The following is a 16,620-nucleotide window of genomic DNA, read 5'->3' on the forward strand; positions in this document are numbered from 1 at the left end:
TAAACTCAGCCTAAAGTTTAAATTTCAAAATCCTGCGTCTCTTATGACAGTTCAAACTCCTAATTTTCAAGAAAGCATTTTATCTCAAAAATTGTAAACTTGCCATCACTAATCTATGAACAACTAATTAAATCTAAGAAAAAGAAAAATAATAAGCTCCAACCCAACATCGGTTTCTTTAAAAATCCACCATTGCGAGCATCTCAATTTCGAAAATGTATAATAATAATCTCAATACTTTGATAATTCTATTCTCAACAAAAACTACGCTTCATTACTGCTAATTAAATTGCTACGCGAGCTTCCCAATTTCGAAAATTTATAATTATAATTTCAATACTTGATCATTCTACAGTATTCTCAACAGAAAATACGCTTTATTACTTCTAATTAAATTTCTATTGCGACTACAATTCATTTTAACCTCTGATGGCGCGTTGTAGAATACGAGTGTGCTTGTCGGTGTCGCTACCGCAGCAGCCAGCCGTGACTTCACCCAGACGCAACGTGTAGAACTTGCTACGCAGTCAAATTTTTTCCTGTGCGGATAGTGAGTTCGAAGATACTCATAGATTTCAGTTCTAACTCCGCCAAAGCCGAGTTCCAAATTGAATAAGAATTTTTCGGAGGGATTTACGATGACGCACTGATGACGCACAAGCCTTGCTCAGTAAATATCGCTGAGTATTTGTTCACTCATTCAGCTGAAAATTGCTTAAAAATTCACGAAGGAACATCAGAATCTATGTTTACATAAATACAGGCACATATATTAATTAATCCTTTTGTGTGGTAAAAAAAGTAAAATTAGAATATATATTAGCTTGCACAATATACGTTTGCGATGCGGGCTGTTCATGGCAGAAGAACGGCCGCTGCACAGTGGCTTGAAAAACTCGAGCAAGCGCCGCCGCGGCGCATTCGGTCGTCGGATGTCGTGAGGTTAGGGTGTGGCGGGAGTACTTCTCGTTGCCGTGACTAGGATGTGTCTGTAGTTCGGGCTTTGTTCATACTTAGAAGAAGTTATTCATGTCGGTTAAATATAATTTTGAGGAAGCCTCAAAACCCATTGATTAAAAAAATTGTGATGGACGAACGATTTATCTCGCAAAATATTTAAATGCTCACCCTTTTATCAAAAACGGATTTTTTTGTGTCATCACGCATTCGGATTAAATGAATTCTGACCAATTAAAAAAACGTATTTTTTGGTGATACTTCTGCTTTCTTAATTTTATTCTACTTAGACCAGTCATTCCTATTGGCAGTGCAATCTTTCCTGAGAACTTGTCCTCCTTATTTTAATCTAATACTGTTCCAACTGTGCATTAATCAAGCTTTAAAAAATGATCAAAGAACTCTAATTAGCAATTCGCTCCTTGAGGTAAATTTTGTTAATATCAGACAGACATGAACTGAACTGACAGTCCACATTGTAACTGACCTTATAATTTCGACATTAAGAGCAAGCTATGAATTATATAACACTATAATTACCATTAAATACTTCTACTACTATAAATGTACAACTACTGTTAATACTATTAACATACCTATCCAAAAATTCCAAGCATCAAGCATTTTTGCTCAGTCGGCGAGTACTATGCAAATAATCTCAGTTAATTATTCCAGAATAAGGAAAACAATCTGATCAAAGTACTCAATTAATATTTCAATCTCCAACATTTCTATGAATTATTTTAAAATTTTAATTCGGTTTTCATATTTTTGTCGGAGCTTATACTATATTTTATTTACAACTTTTAGGGAAGCTGAAGTAATGCTGCTTCATTGCACAAAAAATTATTTTCAGACAACGGAAATTTTCCTCTAGCATTGATTACAAATTCTGTAAGAATTGATTTTTTTTGAAGTCTCAGGGGCATAATTGCGCATTTAGAATAACCAGCGCTAGAAAGCGTTGTCCAAATGTATTATTTAATAATCGAAAGGTGTACCTAAAGTCATTCGATATGAGTAAAAAATTTGTTTCACCTAACTTTCTTTTAAATTTTGTTTCCAAAGCACATCTCGTCGAAAGATTAAAAATAGTATTTTGAATAATAAACATGTAAAATATTCTGACTTTTTGCATTCGTGTAGTTATTTAAATATCACCGATAATTGTTGCAGATATTGATATAAAATAAAAATTAATATAGAATTTCTTGGTCTGGTTGATATTTTAAAAATGATAATAGTGTTTACATCAACTCATTCGAGGTGTCGCTGGAAGTTAACAGCAAGCTCATAGTGTGCTGGCTGGAATAAGTGCAATTGATTTAAAAAAAATTATATATGAAAAACCATCGTGTCAGTGGAAATTTATCTTATTTTCATGAAAACATTAATATAGCCCTTGATTTATATTAACAGTTAAAATTAGGACTAATAAAATTATATGTCTTTATCATTCCATATTTACAAATACGTCTCGTAATTTTACATCTAACAATCAAAAATCGATACAGAAAGTATTCAAACGATTTTTTAACATTTCTCAGTTATGCCAGCATTTAGTCGTTTCCATCAATCAACGTCCTTGGAGTTGTGATCATCATTCTTTCCCCAAAATATCCCCAGCTCCAGACACTAATTTATTCGTATACATTATTAATGGCTGATCGAGCGACGCAGGCGGCGTGTGGTCAGGCTCAGGCATAATGCACATAATTTCCGGTGTTTGTGATATCGAAAGAAGTCCATAAATTACGTGCGTTGGATAAGAGGCGACCACGGTGTTGGCAGCGACAGCTCACAAACATAAGAGATAAGCCGTGATGGTGAGCGGGTGGTGATCGGTGATAAATAGTGCATTTGCCGGAGATGAGTGTGTTCGCAGTTTACTGGAATCCATAAAAATTTAAAGCTAAGGAAGGAAACGACGCTGAAGTACGAGATGAATGCGTGGGCACACATATTAATACTGAGAATGCATCTTTCATAAACGCCTTGAGTAGATCATTGAGAGAAAGGGATATTTTAAGTCATTATGATATTCAAGGAATTACTTGATGGATCTACCTCAGTATGAAGTGTAAAATATCGATGATATTTAAATGGGAGTTTTTGGGGAAGATAACAAGAAGTTTATTAAAAATTAATTAATTACAAGTCAATAGCATGAAGCACTTTTTCTGTATTTCCCAAGGAAATTTTTAATTTCACATGCCAATAATTTATATGCAAACTCAAAAGAATCGAATCATGCCACTAATACTTATGGCTATAGATTTTACCAGAGCTGTCAGTGCTCCATGAAGGATATCCTAAATACATGACTGAATAAATACGTGATTTTGCACACAGACTTGCTTTTACGGTTTACTTGTTTCAATTACTCAATATGGGGGGAGAGGGCACACACTGACAAGCACTGAATAATTTCAGGCTGGGTTATGAATAAACTATTCATCTGGTATTATACATAATAAATCATTTTTACCAACTCGTACCAAACACAGTGATTTTCTTTGATCCATGATTGCTATAATGGCTAAATAATATCATTAAGTAATTAAATATACATATATAGCTTTATTGAAGCAAGAGCAAATGGTGTATATCTGCGAGTGACGGTAAACAAACCGTATTGAAAGAATTGATCGATCTGAGCGGGTATATTCTAAATGACGCATTTTGGTCATCAATATAAGTTTAAAGGCACTTCGGGAAATATTCGGTGACCTCAACTCAGAAGCTAAGATATTTCTTTTTGCAATCATAATGATGCATGTCAGCATGATCACTCATTTAATAGTTGGAAGAATTACGTATCCTTTCAAAATGTATTTTTGCCCAAATACAATTATTAGGTAGGAAATAAAGATGTTAGTGCAACAAACTTGTAGTCATGTGAAAAGAGGAACATAGGGTTTAAAAAATTAAATAGCTTCTTTTAAATAAATATCATTACATTATATAAATTTTATATGCATGATTATTCGGGCTGTCATAATCACCTACCCATAACCTTATGTTCCTGTGACTTTAAAACGATCAAGTCCAACCTCAGCGCCGGGGTTTTGAGGCTGCCCCAGAATATACGTTGTTCGTTATGCGAGTTTTCCCGTCGGAGAATTTTTTACTGTAAACATTTTCTGGCTCAGTGAAAGCTAAGATGAAAAACAAACACTTGCAGTGACGCCATAAGCTTTCTTGGCTCTTCGGGAAGCCAGGCCGTAAATCATGTGGTTATAATAATAATTCTGTTTTCATGCGCTAAACTTTAAGTCCACCATAAGATAAATGCTCAAGTAAAAATATTTTAGAAACCACATTCCTAGAAAATTAATTGTTGGTCACAATATTTAAAAATTCATACATTAATGATAATATAAGCCAATTTGTAAATAAATAATTATCAATAACCATAAATAATGTTTCGCATTAATATTTCGATGTAATAAAATGGAGGGAGCCAAGAAATGTCTAGCATCTACGCATTTCTGCGAATTTCACGCCGAAATTATTTCACGCTATTCGATCTAAGTGATCCCAAGTGTGAGATCACTGGTAACCACGAAAATTTTTTCGTGGACGCTCAATTATGACTAAGTTTCATTGATCGTTTTTGGTAAATTTGACAAAAAGTATCATTTAGAATCATTAATCTGCTTCGGCTATGCTCGTGGATTACATTCGTGCAAACTTAAATGCCTGATTTATATGAAAGTGGTCATTAGAAATTCACAAGCGAGCTAAAGAATGAAGTTATTGAATAAATAATCGAAGGCTGAGTTCCTCGAACGCTTGCATTTTCTTTTACCGCCATTTTTGGCGGTAATAGGTGCTTCGACTCCATGATTTTATTTAGATTAATAATATTCTGCTATATTTTGCTTATACCTGGTTGATTAATTGCTTAAGTTATGCATGACCAAAATGATGTTTCTCGCGCTAATATGAAACAGATGAAGTTTTGACATCACGATAACGAGGAAATTTGGGATACAGACAAAACATTTTATGTTAATTCCACTTCATTAAGAAAGACAGTTTAATTTGCGTATTGCTTTACCGTTTCTATAAGAAGCACATCATTCACTTATTTTAGTAGGACTAGGTAGGAAAAAAGATAGTGGTCGCAAGTCTAATCATGCATTTTTGCTAATAAAATATTTAGTCATCAACCCCAATAAATTCAAGAACGTTGCCCGATAGTTAACACTATCAGTAAAGAGGTCATTTTCTGACTAATGAAAAGGCTGCGGGAGCAGAAAAATTTCCCAGCCGAGAAAATTCAAGATTCGTAGTGAGCGAAAAAATTAGGACGAAAAGCACTCCTATTCACAATTATAATCCCGGGACTGAGCGTTATGCTATCAAGGCTGAAGGAATTCGCCAAATCTGTTCTCGGTAAACCTACGTGAGCGAGATCGGACTTTGGTTAAGAAGCTTACGAAAGATTTTCAGGTTCTTTGGGGCGGAATTGAGCGTGGGATTGAGTCTGCCTAGAGATTACTCGTTCCTTCTTTCATTAGCAGGATGAATGAGAGAGTATTAGTCCCCTCACGTCCAATTTGAGGCTCTATGACTTGACGGAAGAATTCAAAATGCATTTGAAGTTTGATGGTATGCTCGAGAGAAACTCGCATGTTTCATTCGGGGAGGAAATGAGCTCGAGGGGCCTCATTTCCGTGCTCGTTTTCGGCAGTAAGCGTTGGTGTCATAATCTAATGCGTAATCATGGATCATATTTGCTACTCATTAATCACCTACCGTCGATACCGGTGGCTCTCATGTTTGTACGTATTCCATGTTGATTGAAACAGAATTCATTTTATAATAAGAATGGATCCTTTTCTAGTTATACCTAATTATGATATGAATAATCATACATTTCACTCTGACCTTTTCCATAGAACATTGTTTAAAGGAAAATTGATTCAAACTTTCCCAAGTGCCATTAAGTGAATAACAAATGATATGTTATTGTTTCAGAAAACAGGGCTCCATGGAAAAGTGTAATCATTCTCGCTAAAAGTTCCAACAAGTGAGTTTACACGCTGATATCTATTTTTGTATGAAACATCTGTAACGAATTTTTAGTATTACTTGAATGAGAAAGTTTGGAAATGTTTTTTTCAACAGGAGTCGATAAAACTTGAATGAGATTCTACAATAAATTTAAACACATCTACTAACAAAAATTTTAATGATATATTTACCTTGATGGATGAATGTTCGACTTTTTTAGTTCACTCTTTTCGGAATTTCTTTATCCAAACCACCTTCCAAATGAAGCCCGTGACAGCTAAACTATCTATTACATTCCAATAAAGAAGGAGCCTGCATGAACAAGGCAGGCAAACTAGTGGACAAAGCTTGCCAGACTCCAGCTTCCTATTGTCACCGCCATGGAGGTTGTGGACAGAGCCGCTGTGATAGAAAATTTCGAAGCGATCCCTTCGTTTGAAGGCAGCCTCACTCCACGCTTCAACTTTTCGGCGGACACTTTCCATGCAATTATTCACGCGTCTAAAAGAGAAAGATACATCTCTCCTGCTGCAGAAACTGCCTTCGTAGTGTGCTATGTGTTGATTATACTGGCTGGGGTCATTGGGAACGTCCTAGTGGGTTATGTGATATGGAGAAAGAAAACTATGAGAACTCCACGGAACCTATACATAATCAACTTAACTTGTTCAGATTTGAGCATGTGCATATATTGCATGCCGTTTACTCTGGTCCAACTACTAAATAAAGATTTTAACCTCGGGCCTGTCATCTGCAAGCTCATGCAAGTGGTTCAAGGCACTAATATTATGGTGTCCATCTCAACAATAGTCGCCATAGCAGCTGACCGATACGCCGCAATTGTGGTTGGCCTCACAGAGCGGAGTCACTGGTATGTCGGATGGTCCTTGGCGGTGATCTGGACCATATCTATTGTGTCGTCACTCCCTCTGTTCTCGTGGTACGAAGTGGTTCCAGTGAAGTTTTACCAAATTCTTCTCTACAAGCGATGCGTGATTACTTGGCCATCCGCTCAAGTGAAGTATGCATACATCGTCATTCTGATGATCATGATGTACGTCATACCGATAATTGTGCTAAGCATCATCCATGGTTCGATTAGGAGGTACTTGAGCCGCCACATGGTGAATCAACATGACTCAAGACGTGCACAGAAGGAAATAGATAGAAATAGGAAAACAACGATGCTTCTGACGGCCATCGCTGTGGCTTTTGGAGTGAGCTGGCTTCCCTGGCAGATCGTAAATCTCATGGCCGACTTTAATTACTCAGGCTTCCAAGATTCCGAAACTTTTTACACGGTGTTTGGATCATGTCACCTTCTCGCGATGAGTACGGCTTGTACTAACCCCATTCTTTATGGATGGCTAAACACAAATCTACGACGAGAATTACTGGAATTTTTACCGTTGATCGCCAGGAAATTAAGCCTGAGAAGAGCTTGGTCACTCGAGAATACTACGAAACAAGAACAAGGCGATTCCCCCACCCGGGCGGTCGAAAGTGTTACCTATTCAACCGTCGTCTTCAATGCCAAAAACAGTCCTCGAGTGTTGACTAGAACGATGTCTCCAGTTTCCCCAGAAGTAAACCAGACAAGTCCACTGGGCCGGAAATATTCCAAGAGATCTACGCCGTCCCCCACAGAACAGATGGTTTTATTGACCCTAAAAGAAGTGTCGCCCAGAAAATCTTCCACACACACCATTGCTTCCAGAGACGTGTCCCTCAGGACTCCCCAAGACATCCCTCGCAGCGACCAGCTATTGGAAGGATTCCAGCCTAAAAGCTGGTGAGAATTACCTACTGTATTCAAAATGTATTCGAATGGAATATTTTTCATTAATGATTTTTGGAAGTGATTCAAATTGATGGTGAGGTTTTCTGAATAAAACACGGTCATAAAACTGTGTTTCATGAAAAACGGTCTTGTCATAGCCTTGAATGACGACTCATAATAATACGAAAATAACGAAAACTCATAATTTCAATGAAGAAGCATTTTATAACTACTTGAAAATATTCTATGTTCATGAGAGTTTTTTTTAATTTTTCAATTATTCATAAATGTAAGCTGGATTTAATAGTTTCATCACGTGCTAACAGTTTTTTTCTCATCGACAGCGACGCTTGAGAACAACAAGCACCTCCGAGTCTCCTACCTCCATGTGATGTACTATCTCTTATCGAAAAGCGTTTAGGCGGTGATGGGTTACATCACATTCGTAAATAACATATGCTTCCGACTCACGAAAAGGATCTTGTATATAAGGTTACAGTAGATCGAAGGCGTTATTTAGTGTACAACATATAGTCAGCGTTTATATATGAATAATACCATATATTTATTATTATGTATGGAGAAAATATAATATAAATGTTCAATATGTATGCGTCTGTATCATAAAACAGGGCACGCTGATAACTTACTGCTAATTGAATTATACTTCCCGTTATAATTTTTTTATTTTCTTTCGATAGCCTTCGTATACTTCATGACTGAATTCATTTTAAATTTTCCCTCTTGCCTTTATGTCACGTTTTTAAATTCAAAAAGATATTTGTATTTCTTAAATCTGAATCACTGAATTCGTCTATTGGCAATCATTCAACTCACATCTACAAGTCACAAAGTTTCGTCGTCATATGATGTACTTTTGTACAGAAGGTTTTTATACGAATTTACTAATAACTGATTTTATGGAACAGTGTGTACCTCGAATATTTCACGTTGAGTTTTAAGAGGAAGGTTCAGAGACATAAAAAACACGCATATGATGTTGTTTTTTGTCTCTGTAAGCCGCAATATCAGTTCATCAAAGAAATTATTTTTCATTTGAATTCAGCATCTCTAGTGAGTTTCGCCACATGCGCCCAAGCAGAACAATGAATCATTTTTATGAAGAATTTTGCGAACTATAATAAAAAATCGTCTGTTGATCTGACATCCCAGATCAATTTTTGTCTCAAAGTCGATATTTTGTTGACAGGCAAAGAGGTTGTTTTCTAGGTTGAAGTTAAGGAAACGAGCCCCTCCTTTGACTGCATCATGGAAAACTGACATCATTTGCCTATACGACATGTGGCCGCGTCATCATGACTGTGCGGGCGGCTGAATAATAGTTGATTTTTGATACGCTCTAACAAGTTGTTTACAGGTTTTCAGAACAGATACGACATTAACATTTATTCATATACAAAGTGATGCAAAACATTATGTTTCAGTGATGAAGCTTTGGTCTTTTGTAAAAATTTTGAATAAAATTCAGAAATTTATAATTATTCCAAAATCACAAACGTGTGATTTTGATTTCCCGTGTAAAGAGTAACGTAATAACATTCGCTGGTTCTTATTGATGGTCTCTTTTTTTACCATTGACATTCGGATTACTTGACTAATTAGCTACTAATTATTTGACTGATTATCTGTTGTCATTGGAATTTCAATTCATCGTTTATAATTTGATCTGCCTTGTGTACTTTTCCAACCGATAAGCGTAATCTTCAAGAAATGTAGAATAATTTCGTTGAGAAATATACTGACAGTGATTGGCTTGAGGAGAATTTGGGTCACCTTTGTATAGTGCGTACTATAAATCCATGAATTGATAACTCACAATAAGAAATATATTACTCAGAACAGAGTTTAGAGGATAATAAAATTGACTCGATGTGGAGGACCAAATATGTCAATAGCAATTCAGCAGCAATAGCCACATCGATTATGTTTATTATTTATAACTCAGCCTTTCTATAAACTAATGATTTTATGCTCCGAATTAGAGGAATTATCACACATAACTTTGCAATCATATTTCGTTACGCGCTATCTTATAAATATTGAACGAATCAATGGTTAAAATTAATTTAATGTTTCAAGCTAATTTTTTATCCAAATCACAATATTATGAAATTTATCCGTACTTCATGATTTTGCTTTTGAAATAAACGAATTTTTATACTTCAAAATAGATGATAATCATTCAACCAGTTTTCGGAATGGGTATAATATTGACCATCGATGTTAAATACATAGTCGTGCCTTTTGGCTGGGATTGTTTTGAAGATTTTATGTTTATTCCGACAGTTGAAAAAATTTTTACGATGAGCACAAGGCGAGGTGATTATCTTCTATTCTGACTATAAAATAATTCTGACTTAACCCGCAGTCACACTTACACCAGAATTAACTGCATAAATTTAGTTGAGAAAAACACTGTAATATTTGAACTTTACTTCGATTGTTTGCGAACAGTATTTTATGTAAACGTGACGGAATGAAGTTGACATCTTACAATGAATACATTCTGCATATTACACTGTGATAAAAAGGCTGTACATACTATACGGAATGATGTGTCATATATATTGTTGTCACTAATTAATCTTTGTCATTGTAGAATTGTCTGTGCGATTAAAATAGTGTATACGTCAATATTATCTGTACCATAAACGAAAAGACTCTCATTTGCCCTCACTTATAAAACCTCGACATTAGCAGAGAATGAATTAACACACGTTTGTTTGTGATGTTCGGACTCTGGGGCTGCAAATATACGAATATATTGGAGTTATTCGCGAGTAGATCCGTAATAAATACCTATATTGTTTTACCTTCATATGAAATTTTACTGCTAGTTATGGAGCAATGAGGTGTTAGCAAAATGGGACAATTGGGCTGAAATGAAAAATTGTGCTTTACTATGATTCCGTAGATTTGATACTGCGTATAAAAGTAGAAAAACAAAAGATTTTTCTGTAAACTTGGGGATTGGAATTTAATGGAAAATGTTTCTCTGATTAGATATCACTTTATTTCACATATTACAATCATAAAGGCAGGAGTTGTAGAACTCGTCTCTGCCGATAGTGACTCCAAGGTTTTAGCTTCAACTTCCGGTGTTTCTGATTTGCGCATATGCAGTTGCCAAACTGGGACATCACCTTGACCATTCTGCCTTGTTTCCTTTACCTTGCTCAGATGCTCTTGCTGGTCTTCGGTCACAATTTCTTCGTTTTTGGGAACTGAATTGGGTTACCACAGTGGCTACTGATGGAAGGGGCCACAATCTAGCTTCCATTCGGTCCGGGATGTCTCCTGTCCCATGGGTTGCTTGCCGTTCTCGTCGTGCAGCAGTGGTTTTAACCCGCCTTCGTCTTGGCCACGTTGTGGTTCGTTCTTATCTTCATCGATTTGGCATGGCTGACACTCCCATGTGCCTGCACTGTGGGGTTGAAGAGTCAATTGAACACTTCCTCATTTCATGTACACTATATGATCATGAGAGACAGGTGATGATATTAAGTGTGCATGCCCTGGGAGTCCCTCTCACATCTGTGCGTGTGCTCCTTGGTGGAGGAAACTATCCCAGAAGAGTTCAGCACCACATAATGCGAGCAACCACCACATACCTCATGCAAACCGGTCGATTATCTACTATGTAGCTGGTAAAATGCACTGGATTAAACTGCGATTTGCCCTAAACAAGAGAATTGTTGATAACAAGGAGAGCTCATGCCAGCAAAGAAGAAAATGAAATTAAGAGAAACACGCTGAAGACTTCAACTAAATAACTATTGCTGAGTCCAGGTGTTACAAGCGGTCAACGTGCGACTTCTTTTTCACCTACAACCCGCGACCACCACCACCTAATTTGCGCATTTTAGAATCTTTATATATTTTTAAACAGAGGCCAAGTATAAATTTAGCTTCTAGCTCTTGCCTGATTGAAATTGTAAATAGATAGGTTTTACCACTTAGGTTTCTTTTGTAATTTTACTGTACTAATTACTGATTTATCTGTGTTCTAGAACTTTCAAACTGACGATGGAGCTGAATTCCGAAACGTTTTTTAAAGATAGTATGAATTTTTGTGGTGTTTTCTTTGCTTTTAAGTTTTTAGCGAATTTGCGATTCAAGCAAACGAGTAACATTATTACAATAATTATTGCGTTGCCAGCCTTGCGTTGCTTGCGGTCCAAATTTCCATGCAATTCTAGTAGGTTTAGTTGCCTAAACTTTACTAGCGCTTTAGCTATATAACTGTCTCGCGTCAATAGGCAAGACGAATATCACCAATGAGATGAAAGGTCTGAATTATAGAAAATTTTCTCTAATCAAAAATCCGTTATCACGAATCCCGCATGAATACCTAAAGAAAAAACTTTATATCAATTAAGGAATCACTTTTTCAAAGCCACATTTGACATTGAAAACTTGACTTCGTATCAAAATATGAAAAACTGAAAATCTGGAAATATGAAAAACAAATTCATATGCCGATTTTATGGTACAGCGATTTATGGTACAGAGATATCAATCGCTGTACGGTACAGCGATTTGTAAATCAGGTGTTAATTTTTCATCTAAACTTTAAACTAATCTAATTAATCTAATGAAACTAATTACTAATCTTTTTTTACCCTAATATTTTTCATCTAAACTTTTTGAACTTCCATAATGCAATGTCATATTTTTCTGCTCCTAAGACTAAATTCCCAGGTTAGATTAGTCGGCCGATTAAAGGATTTAGCAGTATTAAAGGATTTGTCAGCATGGCATCCTAAATGGATGGGTCTGCTGTCAGATCATAATGAACAAAACTTAGGAGGACAATGTTATTTATTGATACGAAAGCAAAAAAAAAATACCAGTCAAACGTGGCTTAGAGTTTTTCTTATTTAGAGGAAATTTCAAGATGACAAGGATTGAAAAAAATACCAGTCAAACATGGCTTACAGTTTTTATTGTTTAATGGAAAATTCAAGATGACAAGGATTAAAAAAAATACCAGTCAAACATGGCTTAGAGTTTTTCTTATTTAGAGGAAATTTTAAGATGACAAGGATTCCATCAACCCTGAAGTTTGCTCTTTGCTGCATCTGAAATTGCGGTATCGACTCCACTCCACTGCTGGTGAAGAGGCAACGGTGCCGCGTCTGCCCAACCCACAAATACGGAAGAATTGAAAACGGTGGTTTAAACAATTCACTAAAAATGCTCGGAAGTTAGAAAGTGCTCGAGGTGGTAAATGGCCTTTTAATAAGGTTGAGAAATTTTCGCATCATAGCGGAAAATACACCAAGCTGGTGAATATAAGTTAACACACGTTTTACTCGGGATAAAATTCATATTATTTGAAAAAAGATCTCCCTAGAAATAAATTCGAGGTATCATTTAAAGACTAGCGAGGCATTGATTGTTACCGGCGTATTTATATGTATTCGGGCTGTAAGTGAAAAGGAACAGCATTAAGCACCTCAGTGCCGCTTACTCTGCTGCTACAAAGTTAGAGTGACGCACCTGAAGTACTAAAACATCCTTCGCTGAATGTCGCTGCGTGGCTGATGCAGTGCCTGGTCCCCAGTTGAGGTGTCACAACTTTAAACAAAATTAAACCACTTTCTGTCCGGCAACGAGCTGTCCGGAAACGAACAGGCGAAAATTTTTGAAAACAGGGTGAAGTGAAATAGCAAAGGCGAGGTTAGTCTTAAGCTAAATATTCAGGTTGAACCTATGTCAGACGTCACCCAAAATCAAAAGAGGCACAAAGGAAATTTTCAATTGACAGCTACGCCCAAGGTTTTTAGTTATTATTAGTTATTGATTTACCAAGTAGTCTCCCGACACGGTGTTTATTCTTGATATGCGCTGAAGCAGCAATCGTACATTAGTAGTGCCAAGCTTCCCGCACACAAAGAAAAACACAAACTAACTTGTACAAGTACTGTATATGTTGGATTGGATTCAGGAGAATGTGATTCAGAACCTGAGGGATCATGGTTTCCGGGCAACTCCACGATAAGCTGTTAGCAATCTAATACGACGGGTCACTACATTCACTAATACGACAGAATTCACTCCATTCACAACTACTACTGGACTCACGACATCCGCAACTACTACTGGATTTACTACATTAATACAGGTGTCTGAGTTATCCTAACCCAGGCCCTGCAGGTGTTAAGACTACACCCGTGCCTAATAAGGAGTCGGGTTTGGAATATACTTAATAGTTTACCCGTATTGAAGAAATTGGTTTATTTGTATAACAGTACTCTTGATATAGAATGTGAAGAAATAACTCCTTCATTTCATTGAAGTAATAATCTTCAAGCCAATCCACTTTGAATAAAATTTTCTCTTGCTGCCTCGAACAGATCAAATGAATTATGTTTTTCTCGATTTATGATAAAACTTCTACGGGAGATTTTATGCTTTTATATGGTGCAAGATCACAATTTAATGCAAACTCAATATACTAAAATAGGCTCGTTGAGGTAGGCTTGTTGACCAGCATTGTCTTACAATGTCTTTATCTCACTCTAAAGAACTTAGAAGTTTGCGTACAATTATCTTACACCACATCGAGTTTAGGTGTACGTCAAACAAAAATATTTGGTCAAATCATTCTGGAGAATATTTGTTCGTTATTTACACGGGAGTACACAAAAAATAATAATAAAACATACAGAATGAAAAAAAATACAAAAATTCTTCCTAGTCAATGTCCATTTAAACTAAAAAAATATCATAAGCTAGCGAATTGCAAGTACGGAGAGAGCATTACAGACTTCACAATACTAAACTATAACTGCTTATTAAATTCTCTGTATATGAATGCTAATTATCTCAGGCAGTTGTAGGCAGAAGTTTTACGACCATGAGTAAGCTTAGGCGCATCTCTATGGCGGCAAGCAATTAAATGTCACCAGGCAACACGGTAATGCTCAGAGCGCAAAACAGTAATGCTCAGAACGCAAAACAGTAATGCTCAGAGCGCAACACGGTAATGCTCAGAGCGCAAAACAGTAATGCTCAGAGCGCAACACGGTAATGCTCAGAACGCAAAACAGTAATGCTCAGAGCGCAAAACAGTAATGCTCAGAACGCAAAACAGTAATGCTCAGAGCGCAACACGGTAATGCTCAGAGCGCAAAACAGTAATGCTCAGAGCGCAACACGGTAATGCTCAGAACGCAAAACAGTAATGCTCAGAGCGCAACACGGTAATGCTCGGAGCGCAAAACATTAATGCTCAGAGCGCAACACGGTAATGCTCAGAGCGCAACACGGTAATGCTCAGAGCGCAAAACAGTAATGCTCATGCAGAGCGCAAAACGGTAATGCTCAGAGCGCAAAGCCTGCAAAGAGCAGCCTTCGCGTCCTCTGTGAACCTTGTTGTTTCCATGCAATATTTACAATCTGAACATTAAATTGAAAACAACATATCAACGGTATAAAATAATAGTAAGGCTATTATGTGCACTTTATATTTTTCCTATCATTATTATCCTAGTCAATTTATGTCATGCAAAGGACAGCTCGAAATGCACCAATCAAAAATACAGGCAAAAAGCAATCATATTAAAAAATGTCAAATGAATGCATTTACAACGGACTCGAGGATCCTACTAAAAAGCAAACATAAATATTTGTGCGCTCGACGATGTTTTTGAACTCGGAATGAATTTTTTAGTACCGAATGGAAGTTTATTATTTTCTGGCGGAAATCAGACAACATTGCATATAAGTTTGAACGTTTAAAGCGGTAAAATATTAATAATTAAATTGTATACATTTCTCCACATCGAATCTGTCAGTAAAAGGCAACGGAATGCTCACGTTACGGCAAGAGTTGCATTAGAAGTGGTAAAATTTATTACAAAAATATTTAACAAGCTTCGAGGGAAAATAAAGTCTTTTAAACGCAGCATCATCATTTGCTGAGGCACAGGTAAAAAAAATTCAAAATTAACTCTTGCGAAGTTCAATTATAAATGATTTTCGTTCATCAAAGACAGGAAATTTTTCTCTAAAACGTAAAATTCTGAATAATTTCTTCTGAGATTTGGTTTTAGTGATTAAGGAATGCTGCTGACCTTGCTTTACTTTAGTGCAGGTTGTTTGCTCTACCAGCCACACTAGATCACAGCTTCCGGAAGGAGAGAAAATCATTTTACATGAACTGGCACTACGCCGAAAATTGCTCGAATGGCCCCTAATCAAACCTTATGAATTTAATTAGATCCAGAGATTGTAAAATCCATTAATTTTGCCATCAAATCGCCACTTCTTCCGTCACTGGCTCCTCGTAAAAATTTTTTTAAATTCTTGGAGAACTCCAGTCACTTGCTTTCAGGAAGGGATCATTTCAAACGTTGAGTTCATAATAAAACTTACAGATTTGTTCAAGAAAGACTAAAGACTGATAATCACGATTAATTGATAATTAGAAAAATTTCCTTGTGGCTCAAAGACGACGTTGATTGGATGTAATCCCACCCTAAAGTGGTTTAAGTTTAATCGCGAGGCTTTTCGTTAGTCTACGGATATTCAGCCGAATATTTCGATCCAATTTAGATGCGTCAAAAACCCATTAACAGCTAATCGCTGAAAACAACCAAGTCTAGCAAGATTAAACAACCATGCATTCATGCATTCTCTTTGTCCAACTTTTCGGGGAAAAAAAGGTCTTGGGGGAGGGAGAAAACTTACAATCCTCGCGTTATTAGTGAAAAGATGATCATCTGGGTTGTATCTACAAATAGAAGTAACTCGAAACGAGTTGATAGTTTATTATTTTAGTCATAGCAACGTCATCAGCACTGGCCAGTCGTATGGCATTGATGCGTCCATAA

The 16,620-nt window shown here is 36.5% G+C and overlaps 1 protein-coding gene across 1 annotated transcript; it reads left to right on the forward strand.

The window, feature by feature from the left end:
- The first annotated feature begins 6,204 nt into the window (after nucleotides 1–6,204).
- Nucleotides 6,205–8,154, forward strand: LOC108665609 (neuropeptide Y receptor type 2). The gene is made up of 2 exons (XM_018152385.2): nucleotides 6,205–7,771; nucleotides 8,104–8,154. Exons 1-2 carry the CDS (start codon nucleotides 6,360–6,362, stop codon nucleotides 8,111–8,113), a joined length of 1,422 nt encoding a protein of 473 aa, XP_018007874.1. The 5' UTR covers nucleotides 6,205–6,359; the 3' UTR covers nucleotides 8,114–8,154.
- Nucleotides 8,155–16,620: the final 8,466 nt, after the last annotated feature.

The sequence above is a fragment of the Hyalella azteca genome, unplaced genomic scaffold (assembly GCF_000764305.2).
Source record: "Hyalella azteca isolate HAZT.00-mixed unplaced genomic scaffold, Hazt_2.0.2 contig9708, whole genome shotgun sequence".
Lineage (NCBI taxonomy): Eukaryota > Metazoa > Arthropoda > Malacostraca > Amphipoda > Hyalellidae > Hyalella > Hyalella azteca.